The 22,234-nt window shown below is 45.8% G+C and overlaps 1 protein-coding gene across 2 annotated transcripts; it reads left to right on the forward strand.

The window, feature by feature from the left end:
* Positions 1-1,741: 1,741 nt before the first annotated feature.
* On the forward strand, positions 1,742-19,778 carry ZSWIM1 (zinc finger SWIM-type containing 1). Of its 2 annotated transcripts, none has more exons than XM_073559342.1 (2): positions 1,742-2,178; positions 17,857-19,778. In XM_073559342.1, the coding sequence occupies exon 2, from the start codon at positions 17,902-17,904 to the stop codon at positions 19,312-19,314; it is 1,413 nt and encodes a 470-aa protein (XP_073415443.1). In that variant the 5' UTR covers positions 1,742-2,178; positions 17,857-17,901; the 3' UTR covers positions 19,315-19,778. The 2 variants fall into 2 exon arrangements, with proteins under 2 accessions (XP_073415443.1, XP_073415444.1); XM_073559343.1 differs by lacking the exon at positions 1,742-2,178 and adding an exon at positions 2,266-2,361.
* Positions 19,779-22,234: the final 2,456 nt, after the last annotated feature.

Here is a 22,234-nt window from a genome sequence, read left to right on the forward strand (position 1 = left end):
GGGACTCCAGAGGCACCAGCAGCTTTAAATATGTTTGCTGGTTTGTAATGGCTTTTTAGCAGCCACTCTCTTAATCCAATGAACTTGCCTGGCAGAAACCTTCCTCATTCTGCCTTTATCAGCACGAACACGTCTGTGCTCAGAATCAACCACAAATCTCTTAACAGTACAATGATCACGTTTACGTTTTTGGGAAATATCTAATGTTTTCATCTCTTGACCAAGGCATTGCACTATTTGATGCTTTTCAGCAGCAAAGGGATCCTTTTTCTTTCCTAAATTCCTTGAAACCTGTGCCCTGCTTAATAATGTGGAACATCATTCTTAAGTAGTTTTCCTTTAATTGAGCTCATCTTGTAAACTAATTATCACAGGCGTTTGAGATTGATTTCAGTGATCCAAAGAGCCCTGATACACAATACCATCTATGAGTTTATTTGAAAAACAAAAAATTACATCTTTAGGACACTTAAATCCAATTTGCATAATAATTTGGAACACAGTGTAGTAGATGGCGCAGAGGCCTGAGTATATAGTAGATGGCGCAGAGGCCTGTGTATATAGCAGTCAGTGCAGAGGCCTGTGTATATAGTAGACGGCACAGAGGCCTGTGTATATAGTAGAAGGCGCAGAGGCCTGCGTATATAGTAGGCGGCGCAGAGGCCTGCGTATATAGTAGAAGGCGCAGAGGCCTGTGTATATAGTAGACGGCGCAGAGGCCTGCGTATATAGTAGGCGGCGCAGAGACCTGCGTATATAGTAGACGGCGCAGAGGCCTGCGTATATAGTAGACGGCGCAGAGGCCTGCGTATATAGTAGACGGCGCAGAGGCCTGCGTATATAGTAGACGGCGCAGAGCTGTGTATATAGTAGACGGCGCAGAGGCCTGCGTATATAGTAGATGGCGCAGAGGCCTGCGTATATAGTAGGCGGCGCAGAGGCCTGCGTATATAGTAGGCGGCGCAGAGGCCTGCGTATATAGTAGGCGGCGCAGAGGCCTGCGTATATAGTAGGCGGCGCAGAGGCCTGCGTATATAGTAGGCGGCGCAGAGGCCTGCGTATATAGTAGACGGCGCAGAGGCCTGCGTATATAGTAGACGGCGCAGAGGCCTGCGTATATAGTAGACGGCGCAGAGGCCTGCGTATATAGTAGACGGCGCAGAGGCCTGCGTATATAGTAGACGGCGCAGAGGCCTGCGTATATAGTAGACGGCGCAGAGGCCTGCGTATATAGTAGACGGCGCAGAGGCCTGCGTATATAGTAGACGGCGCAGAGGCCTGCGTATACAGTAGACGGCGCAGAGGCCTGCGTATACAGTAGACGGCGCAGAGGCCTGCGTATACAGTAGACGGCGCAGAGGCCTGCGTATACAGTAGACGGCGCAGAGGCCTGCGTATACAGTAGACGGCGCAGAGGCCTGCGTATACAGTAGACGGCGCAGAGGCCTGCGTATACAGTAGACGGCGCAGAGGCCTGCGTATACAGTAGACGGCGCAGAGGCCTGCGTATACAGTAGACGGCGCAGAGGCCTGCGTATACAGTAGACGGCGCAGAGGCCTGCGTATATAGTAGTCAGTTACCCTTTCACACACACCTAGCCAATATTCTCACCAGCACATCCTCATACACGGTACGTACTGACGTACTACATAAACCTGGTACAGAAGCAGCAGCGCCTCCACCTGACTCCTCCCACCCAAGTGACTGATCACATGATATGACATCATCACAGGTCCTTTGGCTCAGTCCATCCTGACCAGTAGGGGGGGGGGTGTCCTGGAGGTGTGGAGCTATTTGGGCACACTGTGTTGAGCATGCACCCACACACACACAAATCTTTCCACTCTTTGAGGACCCCACACTCCGCCCCTTTGCATCTGCAACGTCTCATTGCTGCAGAAAACGAGCGCTAAAGATGGACACCGAGCCTTCGACTAGGATTAATGGCGCGCTGATACAGCCAGAACACGCCCACATCACGTGAGGGAAATGACGTCATTCCGGGCAGGTTCCCATGCGTTCTAGTATTTACCATGGTTGCTCCGGAGCCGCCGGCGCTCCTGTGACGCTGGGCCGCGTCTGCGTGCTCCAGCACTCGGGCCAGTGTGCGGTGACGGCCGTGCGGTGCGCACACACAGCGCGTCATCACTGGAGGCAGCGGTGCTGGGAGCCAGCAGGTATGTTGTCTGTCTAGGAAAATTCCTGGCCCTCCCCTTTTTTTTTTTTTTTTTTTTTTTTAAAGGGGACATTTATTGACTTGTTTTTCTGGCCCTCCCTTTTTAACCCTTTCGAGCCAGAGCCCGTTTTCACCTTCCAGACCGGGCCAATTTTTACACTTCTGACCGCTGTCCCTTTATGAGGTAATAACTCTGGCACGCTTCAGTGGATCCCGCTGATTATGACAATGTTTTCTACTTCATTATATTGGTAAAATTAGAATTTTCTTTTGTTTTTATTTATGAAACTGGTTAAAATTTTAGAAATGTTAAAACTTCATTCAGAGCCATATCACACACAAGTTAATAACATTTCCCACATGTTTACTTTACATCAGCACAATTTGGGAAACAGTTTTTTTTTTGTTAGGAAGTTAAGGGTTAAAAGTTGACCAGCGATTTCTCATTTTTACACCAGAATTTACAAAACCATTTTTCTTAGGGACCACCTCACATTTTAAGTCACTTTGAGGGGTCTATATGGCAGAAAATAGCCAAGGAACAGAAGCAACGTGGAATGAAAAAAATGAACATTTTTCCCACAAAAATATTTGTTTAGCCCCAAATTTTGCATTTTTACAAGGGTAATAGGAGAAAATTAACCATACAATTGGTTGTGCAATTTCTCCTGAGCATGCCGATATCCCAATGTGTGGGGGTAAATCACTGTTTGGGCGCACGGCAGCGCTCGGAAGGGAAGGAGCGCCGTTTGACTTTTTGAATGCAAAATTGGCTGGAATTGATAGCAGACACCATGTCACGTTTGGAGAGCCCCTGATGTTCCTGAACAGTAGAAACCCCCCACAAGTGACACCATTTTGGAAATTAGACCCCTCAAAGTATTTATCGAGCGGTGTTGTGAGAACCTTGAACTCGCAGGGGCTTCACAGAATGTTATTCCATTGGGCAGTGAAGGAAAAAATAATTTTACCCCCAGACTTTACATTTTCACACAGGGAAATGGGTAAAATTGGCACAAAAATGTGTCACCCGATTTTTGCTGACCGTGGCAATGCCCCATATGTGGCAATGCCCCATATGTGGCTGTACAGTACTGCTTAGCCACACAGCGAGCCTCAGGAGCGCTATTTGACTCTTGAGAAGAAATTATCGTAGAATAGTTTGCGGACTCCAAATACAGCGCCCCTAAATGCCAGAAGAGAAGAATCCCCCCTCAAGTGACCCTATTTTGGTAATTGCACCTTTCTTGGAATTTATCTACAGGTGCTATTTTGACTCCATGGGTAATTTGCAGACTGAAATTTTCAAATCTTCCATCATGCCCATCTTATGGTTCTGGAGATAAACACCCATAAAGTAGGCGGGCTCTCATCACTATAAAGATGCCAAACATGTGGACGCTATATGTGGTTTAGGTACACAGTGGCACTCATTAGGGAGGGGGGGCATTTGGATTTGGGAGTGCAGAATTCGCTGTATTTAGGGAGGCGAGGAGCCAGATTGCTTTTCCAGAGCTTTTATACTACCAGGAACCTGGAAGCCCCCTATTCGGATGACGGACCTGAGGGACTTTTTTTTTTTTTGTGTGGAAGTTGAAGCTTTTATTGGGAACATTTTATATAACGCTTGGGATCACATTTATCCAGCGCTCTATGCGGAGCACTTTCATCTAAATCTCCGAATTACGTGATTCAGGTGAAACCCCTGAGGAATCCATTCACTATAATGAGGCAGCAGAGCTACTCTGGACTCCGTCTGGCCTCTTTTCAGCGTTATCCTTCTTTTCAGAAGTGCAAAAAAACTGTCCGACTACTCTTTTACGCACACCTAAAAGGACGGACATCGCCGGATCACAGGTGCTATGGTGTCCACAGTTCCTCCATCTGCCTCATTATAGGGAATTTTCCGCCAGAGGTTCTGTCTGAATCACGTATTTCAGCGATTTACACAGAAACCCCTGTGTAAGTGCTCAGCGCAGAATGCAGGATAAATGTGCGCCGAGCCTTACTGTGATCATTGGGAGGTAGAATGAAAAAATCAACAGCAGGTGAAGAATTGATTTTATTTTTTACGCCATTCCTTGTGCGGTATAAGTGATTAGGCGACTTAGTTCTTCGGGTCGGTGCGATTACAGCGATACCAGATTTATTTTTGTTGTTTGGCTGCTGTCACACACTAAGGCCGCTTTCACATGTCCGTTTTTTTCCTGTAACAGGAAAAACCGGTACCGGAGATGACACTGTGTGTAATATGTCCGGCACATGTGTAGCAAGAGTGTGCCGCATCAGTACCACACAGACGGGCGCCAGGGAAGAAGCACTACAGTAAGCGCTGTTCCTCAGCTCCGGGTGCTGAAGACCGCTCTTGTCATTCTCCCATGCTGTGCCAGCTAGCAGGGGAGAATGATGAGAGTTGTATTCAAGTGATCGAAATGACAGCAGGCGGCAGCTGATGGGACTATTACTCCCATCAGCCTACACCTGCTGCCGCTAGTAACAGTGACAGCAGGAGCTGCTGATGGGAGGATTCATCAGCCGTCGCTTGCGCTATAATTATAATAATATAATAATTTTATTTCTATAGCGCCGACATATTCCAAAGCATTTTACATTTCAGAGGGGACTTGTACAGACGATAGACATTACAGCATAACAATAATCACATAGATCATAATAGATACCAAGAGGAATGAGGGCCCTGCTCACAAGCTTACAATCTGAGGAAAAAAAAGGTAGACACGAAAGGTAGGTGGTAACAGTTGCCTTCATTGTTTGGATCAGCCATAATGTTAAGTGTGTAACAGTACAGACACAGAGGGCTAATAGATGCATAAAGCATGTGGGAACATGATGCGCGGAACCTGGTTATGGTAAAACTTTTGACTGTGCCACACAGGGATAGTTAGGTTAATGTGCTGAGGCGGTAGGCCAGTCTGAATAAATGCGTTTTCAGGGCACGCTTAAAATTGTAGGGATTGGGGTCTAATCGTATTGACCTGAGAAGTGCATTCCAAAGAATTGTCGCAGCACGTGTATAGTCTTGGAGATGAGAGTGGGAGGTTCTGATTATTGAGGATGCTAACCTCAGGTCATCAGCAGAACTGAGGGCACGAGTAGGGTGGTAGACTGAGACGAGGGAGGAGATGTAGGTTGGCGCTGAGCCATGGAGAGCTTTATGGGTGAGGGTAATAAGTTTGTACTGGATTCTGGAGTGGATGGGTAGCCAGTGTAATGACTGGCACAAGGTAGAGGCATCGGTATAACGATTGTCGAGGAATATGATCCTGGCTGCAGCATTCAAGACAGATTGGAGGGGGGAGAGTTTGTTGGTAAGAGGGAGACCAAATAGAAGAGAGTTATAATAGTCCAGACAAGAATGAATTGGCGTTTTTGCGGAGTCGAAAGTAAGAAAAGGTCGAATTCTAGAAATGTTTTTGAGGTGCAGATTACAAGAGTGAGACAGTGTTCGGATGTGGGGTGTGAATGAAAGCTTGGAGTCAAGTATGACCCCAAGACAGCGGGCATGTTGCTGAGGAGTAATAGTGGAACCACACACACAAATAGCAATGTTGGGTATAGGTACATTAGTAGAGGGAGGAAACACAAGGAGTTCTGTCTTTGACAGGTTCAGTTTCAGATATAGTGAGGACATGATGTTAGACACAGCGTTTAGACAATCGCTGGTGTTTTCGAAAAAAGGCAGGTGTGATGTCGGGAGAAGCAGCATATAATTGGGTGTCATCAGCATAGAGATGGTACAATGCAAACCAAATCTACTGATTGTTTGACCAATAGGGGCAGTATACAAAGAGAAAAGGAGGGGGCCTAGAACCGATCCTTGGAACCCCAACAGTAAGAGGAAGATGTGGGGGTGAGGAGCCAGCAAAAGATACAGTAAAGGAGCGTTCAGAGAGATAGGAGGAAAACCAGGAGAGAACGGTGTCCTTGATGCCGATGGAGCGGAGCATAATGAGGAGGAGCTGGTGATCCATAATAATTATAATTATTTTTAAATAAATGAAAATCTCGGCGTGCGTTCCCCTCTATTTCCTATAACCAGCCATGCAAAACTGACAGCTGTTAGCTGCAACCCTCAGCTGTCAACTTTAGCAAGGCTAGTCGTCAAGAAATGAGGGGTCCCCTTGCTGTTCCTTTAATTATTTAAATAAATAATTTGAAAAAAAAACAGCATGGGGTTCCCCAGATTTTTGACAACTAGCCTTGCTAAAGCTGACAGCTGGCATTCTCATGCTGGTAAGGGGCCATTGACAGACACCACCCCCAGCCTAAAAATAGCAGCCCGCAGCTGACCAGAAAAGGCATATTTATTAGATTCGCCAATCCTGAAGCTTTGGCCGGCTCTTCCCACTTGCTCTGTAGTGGTGGCAAGTGGGGTTGATGTCACCTTTGTATTGTCAGGTGACATCAAACCCACGGCTTGGTAATGGAGAAGCGTTAAGACACCTATCCATTACTAATCCTATAGTTACCTTTTTTGTCGGATTATAAGATGCACTTTTTTCCCCCATATCTTTTTTTTATGTCTTAGTTTTTACTGTGTAAAGGCACCATTTTATAGAAAAAAAAATATTTTTTGCATCCCTTTATTGTGAGAGCTAGAACTTTTATCTTTCCACTGATGGAACTGTATGGCAGCTTGTTTTTTGCAAGAGAAAATTACATTTTCAGCTATATCAATTTTATTACCATTCGACTTTTTGTTCAACGCTATAATGAAAAAGCATAGTGTTTTACTTTTTTCATGGTGTTCATTGAAGGGGTAAACTAATGTGACAGTTTTATTGATCAGCTGGGTCAAAAAGGCTTGTAGTAGTTAGTTGGCAGACTCGGAGGCAATCATGTGACCTCCAGCTGCCATGACAACCATCAGTTCTCCCGTGATCACGTCAGGGGTCTGCCGGAGAGGTAAGAGGAGTCCGATCGTTATTGATTGTGGCATCTAGAAGATAACAAAGGTTTAGCATCATTGGGACCTGAGCTAATCAGGTCCCGAGTATGTCATTTTTCAGAGATGTCGCTGAGGGTGCTGAGCGCTGCGAGACCGTTGACTGTAGAAAAGCGTCGGCGCTGCCCTAAGTCCAGCAAGTGTTGTCGTTTATCTACAGTTGGTGTTGGGGAGCGGTTAATATGGGATGAATTCATGTCTGAGAGGTCCAAAAAGCTCCCTAACAGTGGGGGAAATCTTTACAAAATCATTAAAAGGCTTGTCTGGCCTCATTTGCTGTCACAATTCGGCAGTCTGCAGTCATACAGAGTGACTGCAGAATTTTCTTCTGGCTCCAGACAACCCTTTTAAATACACTACTAATAGTGTGGAGTTATTTTACATTGTTGCTTTTTGGGGATATTTTCTTTTGCTTTATTTTGATTGTTTTCCCCCCAAAAGAAGCACAGCAAAAACGCAACATGTCAATATATCCTGCAGTATTTGATGTTGCAGATTTTCTGCACCTATTAGCTAAATTAGCTTTCTGTGTTTTTGAATCTGCTTATTTGTGTTTTTATTGCCTTTTTGTCTCTATAAGATTAATATTAGAAAAAAACTTTTTGACAGTGAGGGTGATCAATGAGTGGAATATGCTGCCACGAGAGGTGGTGAGTTCTCTTTCAATGGAACTCGCCAAATGCGCAACATGGGAACGTGTCCCAAGGGTAGAGTTAGATGGATGTAAAAATTGGTCCAAGATCAGAACGCAGTATAAGAACTGGCCGCGGCAGCTCTCCCAACCTCAGCGTAACAGCTGTATAGAAATATATGCAACTATCACCTTCAGGTTGGGAAAGCAGCTGACCAGTGTGTACTATGTTTCGATCTCGGTGTGATTAAGGGTATGTGCAGACATTGCGGATTTGCTGCGGATCAGCAAGTGATTTACAGTACAATGTTGTTCTATGAGGAAAAAAACGCTGTGCACATGCTGCGGAAAAATCCACGCCGAAACGCAGCGTTATTTTTCCGGCAGCATGTCAATTCTTTGTGCAGATTCCGCAGCGTTTTTATACCCATTCCATTATAGGAATCCCCAGGTGTAAACAACGCAAGCAAAAAACGCACTAAATCCGCATAAAAACGTGCAAAAGATGCAGATTTCGCGCAGAAAACTCCACACAGCAATCCGCAACGTGTGCACATACCGTTAAACAGCCGTCTGACTGTACCCTAACACTAATTATAATTAGTCATAATTATCACTAATTTTAATTATGCTTGGAGTCAGGAGAAACAAAAATTGCTTTAGAAAAAAATGGTAAATGACATAAAAAAATACTAACATCCATGCTCATGATACAATACCAAGACATTATGGCGTACACTTAGGAAACTGAGAGCAGAGTTTTTGCTGCATTTTTGCACTCATTGCTTTTTGTGGGTGAAAAAATACACTGAAAGTGGCATGCTGTAGATTAAAAAAATGAGCTGCAGTTTTCCATTTCAGCTAGGGAAAAAAGCAATTGTGTGCATGAGATTTCTGATTCTCATAGCTTTTCCTGGTACTGTAAAATGCAGCTTCTATTTTGCATTAAAAAAAACCTTGTATGAACATGGCCTATTGGCTCACAGTTCACTGATACAGCATTTTTTTTTTTTTTTTTCATCTACATTCTAAAAGCCATGTCAGCATGTGTAAATGCACATCACACTTATGTGAATCCCCAATTTTTTTTCTTGCCGTCTATGTTTATGCAATGAGAAGACATAAAAAATAATTTACATCACTGTATTTGGAGAGCCATAAATGTTTAACTTTTTTTTTTTTGTCACTCAATAGGGTACGTCCCCACGATCAGGAGGTAGCAGTGCTTTGGACTCTGTATTTTTGCTGCACTCTAATCACGCAGATAAATCCTCATGTGATTGCTGAACCATAGGGATTTATCACATCCAAACACATTTTTCCCCGAGTGAAATTGGCATTCTGCGCTCGATAACCCGTGCCACATGTCAGTTTCCGAAGGTGATCCACATGCACGCATAGTGGCTAGGGGGTTTCTAGAAATCCCATCTGGCTGCTGCAGGTTTGACGCTGCATAAATACACATGGTCAAAATCGCCGTAATTCCTGATCGTGGGCACATACCCTTATATTATAATATATTTATTTTTATTTACTTTAGGGAGGTGGGTGATGGTGTTTTTTTTTTTTTTTTTTTTTATTTTGTCTATTTTAGCTGTATAGTTAATTTGACAACATTTATATTATGAAAACAAAATAATTGTTTATTAGCACGTTTCTACTGATGCAGCATTACTAGACGTGGTTTTTCTCTATTTCTTTTTATTTTTTGCTATAGTAAAACATTTTGTAAGGGTCAAGGATTTTTATTTTTTCATTTTATTTTTTGTTCCTTTTTAGGATTTTTTTTTTTTTTTTTTTAATTATTTAACCCCTTTACCAACTTAGACTTATAGTTAAGTCTAAGGTTGACTTTCTCTGTTTGCTGATGGCACCGGAGCTGAGCCTGCAACTTTTTTAGCACGTCTTGATTTTATCAGCTGACCTGTGCCCCTAACAGCTGCGGGTGGAACCATGATCCGCCCGTGACTGTTAACATGTTAAATGCCGCTGTCAGTCTCTGATAGCAGCATTTAACAAGCAGTCTGCGGGTCGCTGATGAATTGGCATGACAACCCAGGGTCTGCAAGAGACCCCTATGGTTATTACCAGATAGCTATGAGTGCCACCCAGTGGTCAGCGCTCATAGCAAATGAGCATTTCTGCTACACAGAACAGCTGTTGAAGCAGGTAAAATATAAAGGTTTTTAAAAATATAAATGTTCAAATCACCCCCCCATTCAAAATAAAACAATAAAAAAATACACATATTTGGTATCTCCGCATTCAAAATCACCCAATCTGTAAATGGCGTAACGAGAAAAAACATCATAACGCCAGAATTATGTTTTCATTGGTCCTCAATAAGTCCTCAACCAGCCCCAGATCGAGAACAATGGAGACACTACGGGTCTCGGAAAATGGCAACTTTTTCTATGTAAAAAAAAAAACAAAAAAAAAAAAAAAAACTTTGGATTTTTTTTTCACCACTTAAATAAAAAGAACCTAGACATGTTTGGTATCGGTGAACTCGTAATGACCTGGAGAATCATAGTGGCTTGTCAGTTTTGGTATTCATTTAGTGAACTTGGTTTAAAAAAAAAAAAAAAATTGTGGAATTGCACTTTTTTTTGCGATTTTACCACACTTTAAATTTTTTTTCCCCTCGTTTTCCAGTACGCTATATGGTTCTGGGAAGAAGGGAAGCAAAAAACAGAAACTCAAACAGAGAAACCCAAGGTGGTGAAGGGGTTAATTTTTTTTTTTTGCTACATACAGTTTGTGCCCACTGTCAGGAGGTATGTACCCAATGGTGGCCACAGTCAGGATGGGTTCCCAGGCATCAGTTTACCATAGTGGCCCACTGTTCTAAAAAAAGGAAAAAAGCCACATTTCCTGCATAGTCTACCTTTGCTCTGGCCTCTGTGTAGGAAAGAACTTCTCCTTTCTCTGTTGCACTTTCCTATGCAGTTGAATGGTGTGCAGACGCATACCTGGAAGATGGAGTCCGCCTGTTGAATGGGGGCTTAGTTGAATGTTAGTTTACTTTGAGCAAAGCTTCCTACTTATACTGTAGGCTAAATGCAGGGACACAGTGTGAATTTAGCTTAAGGGACCCGTCACACATAGCGACTCACCAGCGATCCCGACAACGATATGAACTTGTCAGGATCACTGGTGTGTCGCTACATGATTGCTGGTGAGCTGTCACACAGGCAGACCTCAGCAGCGATCAGGACCAGCGACACGTGGGTAACAAGCGACGCACATCGCTTAGTTACCCGCAGTGTACGTTAAGATACCAGCCCACTGGTGCAGGGAGCTGGTAACCAAGGTAAACAGCGGGTTTCTAAGCGCCGCGCGGCGCTTAGAAACCCACTGTTTACCTTGGTTACCAGCTCCCTGCACCAGCGAGCTGGTATCTAACGTACACATCGGGTTTCTAAGCGCGGCGCTTAGAAACCCGATGTTTACCTTGGTTACCAGGCTCCAGCTCGCTGATAGCTGGTCTCCCTCCTGCCACACGCAGCGATGCGTGCTGGCCAGCGGGAGACCAACGATCAAAAAAATGTCCAGGCCATTCCAGGACGATCGGCGATAACTGGCAGGGGGGGCTGGTCGCTGATAAGTGTCACACACAGCGATCTCGCTGGTGAGATCGCTGTTGCGTCACAAAACTTGACTCAGCAGCGATCTCACTAGCGAGATCGCTGTGTGTGACAGGGGCTTAAGTCTCAGTAGAGAACTTAACCCTGCAATGACTTGATTAGTACACTAGAATATTCCTGCACTGCAGCAGTGTTGTATGCCTGTCAGTGTAAGGTCATGGTCATATGTTTAGTAAATTAAAATCAGAAGTGGGTGAAAACTGCAGAAGTGGTGCACGTGTTGCTATTATACTTTTCCTTGCCAAATACCCAACGTGGCCTAAGGCTGGAGTTAGGTGGCGACTTTGGCAGCTGTGCAGCTAGATAGCTCTCAATGCCATTGCTATAGTGAAAATGCATGTGAATGGGGTCATGTTGTAACCCTTAAGACACTGCTACAAACAAGTCGCAAAAATCCAACTAAACTTAATGCAACTTGCTTGACTCAGTGCACTAGGGGGTTTGTCTATATGAAAAGGCCACCACTGGAGAGACGATGGAGATGCACCTCTTTGGCTCTCCCTATCCTTTTCTATGGAGGTTATTAAAACATTAGGATTGCAGTGTTAAAGGGGTATTATCGTTGGGGATATTTTGTATATTCATAGATGCAATAATCATAGTGTTTAAAGGGCTAAAGCTTTGTTTCTCCTTCGCCTCGTTGGGGGACACAGATACTGTGGGTGTATGCTTCTGCTGCTTGGAGGCTGACACTAAGTGAAAAAAAGAGGTTAGCTCCTCCTCCGCCGTATACACCCTTGCCTCTATTGCGGGCGGAAATCAGTTTTTTGCTTAGTGTCCATGGAGGCACACGTCTGTTTTTTTGCTCCAGACTTTTTCCATGAAGATTAGACAGGGGCAACGGATCCTATTAAAAGGGTCCGATTTCCCCAAACCAACAACGGGCGAGCACGTGCGAGTGTCTCTCCACGTATCCTCTCCCGCAACTTGGGACACGATGCCGGACTTAGCCCTGACCACCCCTAGGTATTGAAACCATGGGCTGTACAGAGGCACAAGACTAGTCCGTGCGGCCCCCACTGCTCCACCAATGCTTAGACTGCGGTGCTGCAAGGCGGCGGACGGTCCCTCTCCTCACCCCCTGAAGGGGTTAGATCGAGCTAGGGTGCCTGCACCATCCTATTTTTCAAGGCCCCCCTCACATACCTGAGCTGGGAAGCAGAAGAGGATCGTCAGTGAGGAGAGGGCCTGGGAGGGCTCCAGCGGCGAAGATCCTGGGCTGGAGCCCTTAGCCGGCGGATGCCACCAGCCATTCTTGGCTGAGCGTGGCTGCAGATGGAGAGCACTGTGCGGAGCAGCCCGTGCCAGTTTTTGCGGCGCCATGGAAGGTCCGCGCCCCCCTGTCGCGGGCAGGGGATAAATTGAGGCCGCGGCTTTAGCCGGAGCTAGTCCGCGGGCACAGAGCAAGCGATTATGCGAAGCCTGCGAGTCCGAACGAGCCCAGGAGCCCTCCTCTGCAACCGAAGTCCTGAACCCCCCGGAGTGGGCCCTATCACTGTCACAGTCCATGGCGTCGCTTACAATGGCAATCGAGTCCCTTCAGGCCCCAGATAGGGGCAGGGACAGTGGCTCGCTGGCCTTAGAGGGAACATCCACCTCACTAGAGCCTTCGGCCTGCAGGGGCCGCTCTCATTCCAGGCAGACCTGGGGGAAGAGAATCCACGCGGTGTCGCCCCGTCATAGTCAGAATCATTTAAACAAGGTCGCGCAGGAGCAAGAGCTACCTGCAGAGATATCGGAGATCGCGAGTCAGATCGCGATGGCCGGAGACTACGTAATCAATGCATCTTTGGATGAGGCCAATTGCTCGGCACTTGCTGCCGCTAACACAATTTCTATCAGAAGAGCTCTATGGTTAAGGACATGGCGAGCCGATTCTACTTCCAAGAAGTCCTTGACTTCCCTGCCCTATCAGTGCGGCCGTCTATTAGGAGAGAAGTTAGATCAACTTATCTCCGACTCCACAGGAGGAAAGAGCGGTTTTCTCCCTCAACTAAAGGTCAAACCACCTTTTCGCCACCCTTTTCAGGCACGTTTTTGGGCCTTTTGCAACCCCGGGTGGACCACAGCGGCCAATTCCACCGCTTCAGGCCGCCCCAACCAGAATAGGGAGCGGCAGGTCTCATATAGAACCAACCCATTGGGGATAATGCGTACTCAACAGCCCAGATCGAGGGGATCCAGATCCCAAAGATCATCAGCCAAATGACTCGAGGCGTTTACCAGACGACACCAGCAAGGTGGGCGGCCGACTACTCTGGTTTCGCCACGTCTGGTTCAGTGTCGCAGGCGACGCATGGGTAAAGGAGTTGGTGGCCTCAGGTTACAAAATAGTTTGTCAAAAACCCTCAAACGGTTTTTCTTTTGCGTCTTCCCAGGGTGGATACCCAGGCAAGAGCTCTGTTGGGAGCCATTGAATCGCTCCAGCGCAATGGGGTCATTGTTCCCGTGCCAGAGCACGAAAGGGCTCAGGGCTTCTATTCCAACCTGTTTGCGGTTCCCAAAAAGGACGGGTCTGTCAGACCTGTTTTGGACCTCAAACTTCTGAACAAATTCATCAGGATCAGACATTTCCGGATGGAGTCTCTCCGTTCAGTCATATCGGCCATGGAGCAGGGAGAATACTTGGCCTCGGTCGACATCCAGGACGCATATCTGCATATTCCCATCTTTCCTCCTCATCAAAGATTCCTGCGTTTCGCCATCAACGGTCGACATTTTCAGTTCGTGGCGCTACCTTTCGGGTTGGCCACGGCTCCCAGTGTGTTCACAAAGGTTATGGCAGTTGTCATGGCCATATTGCATTCTCGAGGCATAGTCGTCTTGCCTTACTTGGACGACCTATTGGTCAAGGGCCCTTCAAGACGGGCATGCGAGGAAAATGTCAACATCACACTAGACCCTCTTGCCCGCTTAGGGTGGTTGGTCAATGCGAAGAAGTCATCCCTTGTGCCAGCTCAGAGGATTTCCTTCTTAGGGATGGTCTTCGACACTTGCCGAGGGTTGGTAATTCTCCCTCAGGAAAAAGCCCTAGCTCTCCGGCAGGGAGTTAGGACTCTTCGCCAACCAGTCCCTCATACCATTCGTTTCGGGATGAGGATTCTAGGAAGAATGGTGGCAGCAATGGAAGCAATACCGTTCGCCCAGTTCCATTTTCGCCCCCTGCAGCACGCTCTCGTCAGCCTGGGACAAGAATCCTTTCACGCTCGATCGGCGGTGCCGACTGTCCTCTCAAGTCAGGCAGTCACTCGGATGGTGGATAACCAGTTCCTCTCTGACCCAGGGGAAACCCTTCCCCCAGACCATTGGTTGGTGATAACAACCGACGCCAGTCTCCTCGGCTTGGGAGCGGTGTTTCGCCACCACATGACACAGGGATGGTGGTCGCCACAGGAGGCACGCTTCCCGATCAACTTATTGGAGTTACGAGCAATTTGGCTGGCTCTGCAGCAGTTTCATCACTTCTTAGCAGGCCGCCCCGTCCGAATCCAATCGGACAACGCCACGGCGGTGGCTTACGCAAGTCACCAAGGGGGCACCCGCAGCAGAAAAACCATGCGTGAGGTAGGGCACGTTCTTCAGTGGGCCGAAGCAAACCACTCGGTGATTTCGGCAGTCCACATCCCGGGCGTGGAAAACTGGGCGGTAGACTTTCTCAGGTCTTGTGTCCGGAGAGTGGTCTCTACATCCCGAGGTCTTCCAGCAGTTTTGTCAACTGTGGGGAGCTCCGGATGTGGACCTGATGGCGTCCAGAGTGAACGCCAAGGTGCCCACATATGTCGCTTGGGCCAGGGACCCGCAAGCAATCGCTGTGGATGCATTGGTTCTGCCATGGAACCAGTTCCGCCTCCCATATCTATTTCCCCCACTGCCACTACTCCCGAGAGTCATCAAAAAGATCAAGACGGAAGGGGTTCCGGCGATTCTGCTGGCTCCGGACTGGCCCCGTCGAGCGTGGTACGCAGATCTAATGCAGCTGCTCGCCGACGTTCCTTGGCAACTGCCAGAGCGCCCAGATCTACTTTCTCAAGGGCCGATTTGCCACCCGAACTCGGGGGCCCTGTGTTTGACGGCATGGCCGTTGAATCTTGGATTCTAACCCAGGCAGGGTTTGGGAGCAAGGTGGTCGCTACAATGGTTAGCGCCCGGGAGCCTGCTTCAGCACGAATTTACCACCACACCTGGAAGGTGTTCTTTGCTTGGTCACAAGGCCGGAGTGTTTCTCCACTGAGATTCTCGATTCCCAACATCTTGGCCTTTCTCCACTTGGGCCTAGACTCGGGCTTGGCCCCAAGTTCCCTCAAGAGACAAATATCGGCCTTATCCATCCTGTTCCAGCGCAGAATTGCTACCAATTTGCAGGTTAAGACTTTCATCCAGGGAGTCTCCCACTTGGTACCTCCCTATAAGGCGCCTATGGATGCCTGGGACCTTAACCTGGTCCTAAGTGTTCTGCAGGAAGCTCCATTTGAACCACTTCAGGATGTCTCTCTGGTACATTTCCTGGAAGGTGGTGTTCCTAGTGGCCATCACTTCTATCAGGTGGGTTTCAGAGCTGGCGGCCCTATCCTGCCGAGCTCCGTTCCGCACTTTCCATAGGGATAAGGTGGTGCTCAGACCAGCCCCTCCTTTTCTGCCGAAAGTCGTGTCCTCATTTCACATTAATGAGGATGTTGTCTTGCCTTCATTTTGTCCAGCATTGGTGCACCGTGTGGAAAAGGCTCTTCACACGTTAGACCTGGTAAGAGCCCTCCGGAAGTACGTGTCGAGGACGGCACCCTTTCGTCAGACGGACACGCTGTTCATGCTCCCTGAAGGGCGCAGGAAGGGACTCGCTGCTTCGAAATCGACCATAGCCAGATGGATTCGTTTGACTATTCAGGAGTCCTACCGCATTAAAGGCACGCCGATTCCAGCAGGGATCAGAGCGCACTCTACTCAGGCAGTGGGCACCTCTCGGGCGCTTCGGCACCAGGCTTCGATGGAACAGGTATGCAAGGCAGCAACCTGGTCCAGCCTGCACACATTTGCCAAACATTATAATATCCATACTCAGGCCTTGGCGGATGCGAGCCTTGGTAGAAGGATTCTCCAAGCAGCGGTGGTGCACCTTTTAGACAAGAAGTGCATGTAGCTTGGATGGGTGAGTCAATCTCCCACCCAGGGACTGCTTTAGGACGTCCCACAGTATCTGTGTCCCTCAATGAGGCGAAGGAGAAACAGGGATTTTTGTGATAAACTCACCGTAAAATCCTTTTCTCCGATACTTATTGGGGACACAGCACCCACCCTATTAGCCAAGTTGGCTTCTATTTTGTTTAATTTATACGCATTTATTTATGTGATATAAGGGTGGTCTTTTTTCTGGACATGTTGTACCTGTATTAAGGCTGATTTTGTTGTCTTCCTACTGCTTTTGGCACCAAACTGATTTCCGCCCGCAATAGGGGCGAGGGTGTATATGGCGGAGGAGGAGCTAACCTCTTTTTTTCACTTAGTGTCAGCCTCCAAGCGGTAGAAGCATACACCCACAGTATCTGTGTCCCCCAATGAGCGTCTCGGAGAAAAGGATTTTACGGTGAGTTTATAACAAAAATCCCTGTTTCTCCTGGTAATCGAGTCAGTCCTCTCCCCTTCTGATTGTGATCCTGATTAGTATGGCAATAAATGACTTGTATATAGATTTAATAACGGGAAAGTGTTGCGAGAATGGGAAGCTCGTGTTTATTTTTCATTATTGGGAATACATAGTAACTTAGTTATTAAGGTTAAAGGAAGACTTTAAGTCCATCTAGTTCAACTCATATCTTATCCTAACTTGCCCTTACATGTTGATCCAGAGGAAGGCAAAAAAAACCCATGTGGCAAACAGTAAGCTTCACATTGGGGAAAAAAATTCCTTCCCAACTCCACATACGGCAATCAGACTAGCTCCCAACTGGTTTTAGGTCCTTGTTGTTTACGGCAGTAGGCAATCCCTAATGACATCACGTGCCACATGATGTCATCATAGATGAAAGTAAAATCACAGTGATGGGCCTTAAAGGGGTTGTTCAGCCTTAGGGTACAAGTCCTTACACTGCACACTGAGGATTTTCTTGGTGTCGGGAGCAGGCGGTCATTTTACAGCATGTATGCAAACCACATACTTGAAGTCATATAACCGCCGGCTCCCAACGCTGGCACCAGAGAATCCTCATCATGGGAAGATTCACAAGTCTGCAGTCAGAGCGATTGCAGGCTTGTACTCTAGGGCTGGACAACCTTTTAGTTAGCTGCTATAATCATGCGGTGTGACATTGCATACTGCTGTAAACAAATGGGTGCAGGAATTGACCTGGTACAGTCCAGAAGATAATTCTAGTACATTTTGGTTTCTTTTTTACATCTTCATCATATTTTAATAACCATATTTATTTATTTTTTTTCTTTTAGTACATTCAAGGACTAGAAGCTGGATCTTATTGTGATGCTGCAAAAATGAATCCTGAATTTTTGCAAAAGCTTCTGAGTGAAGACCCCAAAGCCAAAGTTGTCTGTCAAGTCAGCAAAACATTCAGTTTAGATTATGTCAGTCTGCAGACCAGCACGATGGATGAAGTATTCAGCAAATTCCCTGAAGTTCTGCTGGTTCTCCGCTGCCACAATGCTGACCAAAGAGCTCTCTACACTTTTTTGGCAGATGGGCCTCGTGTTGGTGCCCCATATGAAATGACAAGAATGGTCCATGTAGCGGTACCAATTGATGAGACCCGAAATGGACTTGCATGTATGTTTCACATTCTTAAAGAACTGAACCCCCATTGGACTTCAATTCAAGTATTTTTGGTGGATCCCGATTTCACAGATTTTAATGCTATCCATGAGGCATTTCCAGCAGCTGAAGTGGTTCCTTCCGCGTCCCTTGTCTACACTCAAATTCGGCAACGTATTTGTGAGCTTTGCTTACCAGACAAAGCGGAGAACATCCTACTGAACGCTCTGAAGAATACAATGTGTTCAGCCACATCCCGAAATTTAAAGGGTATGTACAAGATTCTTCAAAAGTTTTCAAATCCTAGTATGTTCACACAGATAAAAGCTGACTGGCTTCTAATAGATCGGATCTGGGCTCTGCACCGCTGGAGAAGCTGGAAAGATTGTTTGCAGTATGTTGAAATGATGGAAGCGTTGAGCCACGGGTTGAGTGCAGTCTTCAAAATATCGCCTTGTTTGATAAAGACTATGAATAGTTTTGTTTTATTTTGGATGGAGGCTGCAGAGAAAAGCAAGCCGGAGGCTCGAGACTGCAGTCCTGAAGAATTGGCATTATTAAAGTGCAAAAATGAGATATGTGAAGGGTCTTTTGAGGAACCCAGGATGGAGGCTGAAGCTGTAGCTTCCATGTCTGAATCCCTAAACAACATCTGTAGTCCTGCAGCCTTCAGACTCTGTGAGCATGAACTAGACGTTGCCCAGAAATCAGTTGAACTTGTAGGTGCCAGCGAAGATCAAGTGTGTGTTCAGATTCTTGAAAAGCCAAATGAAATTAGTGGTGATAAATGTAAGACCTGTACCTGCAGCTTTTACCAATGCACGCAACTTCCCTGCCGCCACATCTTTGCAGTGCTCAATGAAAGTAAGGAGACTCTACACTCAGATATGCTTCACAAAGCCTGGCAGAGGCATGCTGATGGACCCACCCCAGTGCTCCCTGTATCGCCAGAAACTCTGGAAATCATGGAGGCCCAAGGGAGAAAAGTGTCTGAAAAACACCTGCTTGTTAAAACCATGACGAACCAGATAACGGCGCTATTGGCAGAATGTAGTGATGAGGTATTTCAGCACCGCTATAATACTCTAAGAGAACTGGCCGATACATGGATTGGGCCCTACGAAGAAGTGAAGCTTTAGAATGGAGCCTACTAATTACATTGAGGCTCCAATGTACTTCTGCCATACATTTGCAATTAACGATTACAGCATGGGCTGAAATAACTGATTGCATCCATAGTGCTGTGTCTTAATGGGAAAATTGACCTGTTGCAAATTATTTCTTTAAGGTCAGGATCACATGAGCATATAAAAATATTGTCCTCGTTTTCTCCCTTGTAATCTGTATGCGTTTTTTTTCTTGTTTTTTTTACGGCAGTAGTTCGTAATAATTTACAAGGCCGTTTACAGGTTCTGATAAAGAATTGCAATGTATTTGTAAAAATGGTTCCATATGGGATTTTTTTTTTATGCACACTCATAGACTTGAATGGATGAGATTGACCTTGCATAAGAAAGAGACTTATGCATGCTGCAATTTTATTTTTTTCATATGCAGATCCGGTCAGTTAAATAAAATTAATCTCCACCTCCCCATTGAATAATATTAGTCCGATTGCTGCTTGTTTTGCTATAACTGTCATCTTTCAAGAATGCACAACCCCTTTGCAAGCAGGAAGTTGGGAGGCAATAGCACAGATTTTAGGAACTTGAGACAACACCTTTACCTCCAGCTCCTAGCAGTTTGGCTCCCAATCCCATGTGTGGCACAGGACCGTGAAGTAGCAGTGTTTGCTGGTGGGAACAATTAACTGCTTGTTTTATCGGAGAAACCAGTCCCCTTCTTGTCACATACTGACAACAGGGCTGGCTTATCTATTGAAATAAGCAATCGGCTGCCTACTCTGATTTGGTCATATGCTTTACAAGACATACTGTCCTGTGTCCAGCGGCACTGGGAGCCAAGCTGGTGGCACATGGGATAGAGCGGCTACTGGCAGATTAGGGTACTTGGTCTAATAGAATTATACTAGTAAGTTATATAGCTCACAGTTTCCAGTGAAAACATTAATATTTTTTCTCTTAAGGCTCTGGATAATATGAAGGTCCTAATACAGCAATGTGCAGGAGGTGTAACTATGGTAATTAGAACATTCTAAGCAAAGTTGCACTCTGTGGTACTAAAGCATGTAAATGTGAAATACAAATAGCATTTCTGCTCCAGATAATAAGAAAAAAATGGAGATATATAACATATCATTTTTATCCAATTTATGCTGGCCCAGCAACCAACAACAAGTTCATCTCCGTTTTGATGGAATCCTAGTGTGAACACCTCTCTTGGGCTAAAGCCTGAATTTCTGGGTAGGTAGGATTCTGGTGCAACTAAACGTGGAGGCTGGAGTGCTTGGGTTAGCAAGCCAACATACAAATAACACTTAAAAATCAGAAAACTGGTGTATGCAGGTGCAGCAGAGTGTGTGTAAACTTAATTATGTATAAAGATAGCTACTCTTAGTTCGCACCTGTGCACACCAGTTTTTCCTGATTTGGAAATGCTAAGTCAGTGTTTTGTCATTTCTATAACTACACCATTGTCCTCCATACAAATAGCAGCGCGACCATTGCCACATATTTTCCCTTCCATTATAGTATGGTGTATCCGTGCCCTCCCCAGTAAACAAAAGTGGCTGTCCTTGTGGCCTCCCACAACAAAGAGCTGACAGCAGACTTTGCCACTTTGTTCTATTGGCACACTGGTAATGTATGTTTGCTATCATCCCTGTGAAGCTAAAATGAAAATACAGTCAAAGAAATCTATTTGAATCAGCAGGGGTGTATTGCTCTCCTCCCTGGCATTAAGTTTATGGTTGCTTCTTGTCTACTGTGAATTCAGATTTGGATTATTTTCCAAAAACTCTTGTGCTGCCTGCATCATATCCTCTTGTCTGACTCCAGGAATAGTAATGGTGGGTATACCTGCAATCGTCATGGCCAGAGCCAGCATACAGATATTGGGTGATGGTGGAAGTTCCGCTCTTCGTTGATCCCTATGCTCGGCACTTGGTATGTTGTGAAACATATTATTCTCATAATTACTTGCCACTGGTTTACTTTGTACCGTGTTGGTGCTTCCTTGATGAGATATCTCTGGTTTCATGGGGGACAGTGGCAGCATTATGTAGATCTGATTTCTGAGCTTGCTTGGAGTAGCTGTGAAATAGGCCGAACACAAGTAAAGTTTTTGGCTAGTGACGTTCTGAAGTGTCCTGGAATATATTAGAACATCACGGAATGTAGATTGTGGCTTCTACATAGAATGCTTTGTTTCCGTGGTAACAGACATAAGAGTTTGGTTTTACTTTTAATAAAGTTAATTGAAACAAACATTATAGATGTCAGTCTACAATACACACTCTGTAGCAATTTGCTCCTGAGAGTAGGGACCTGATGCTGTAAAACAGTTTTTTTGACAGGAAATTGCAGATTAGGGGTGAGCCATAGGTACATGGCCTGTATGTAATCCGACCTGGTGTTGGTAAGGCTGATTCGAGGAACGTGGACCACATCGGAGCTTCGTGGGAACATTTTTACAAATTGGTGGACAAGGACTGTCTTTTGTATTTCTTTCTGTCTAGTTAAAGTTTGTCAGGTATCCATTTCTGAACTACATCAGATTCGGTGGACCTGCATGGGTTTGTTTTTATTTATTTATTTATTTATTTTTCTATTATGATTACTGGGTTAGTAATGGGGGTATCTGATAGACACCTCTCCATTACTAACCTCTGGGCTTGATGCCAACTGTGATTTTTGACAAATTACAGCTGTCATCTACCCCCAACTACCATTACCCTGATTTACCTGGAGATGTGGCAATCGGGAACAGCTGGGAAAAGCTCCAGAATTGGTGCACCTAATGGGTGTTCCAATTCTGGATTGTCTGGAGACTGGTATTTTTATGCTGGGAAGGGCCCATTATCCATGGACCTTCCCAGCCTTATAATATCAGCTCACAGCTTTCTGCTTTACCTTTGCTGGTTATCAATGTGAACTGCAC

The sequence above is a fragment of the Dendrobates tinctorius genome, unplaced genomic scaffold (genome assembly GCF_039654945.1).
Source record: "Dendrobates tinctorius isolate UK_male_01 unplaced genomic scaffold, ASM3965494v1 ptg000270l, whole genome shotgun sequence".
NCBI classification, from domain to species: domain Eukaryota; kingdom Metazoa; phylum Chordata; class Amphibia; order Anura; family Dendrobatidae; genus Dendrobates; species Dendrobates tinctorius.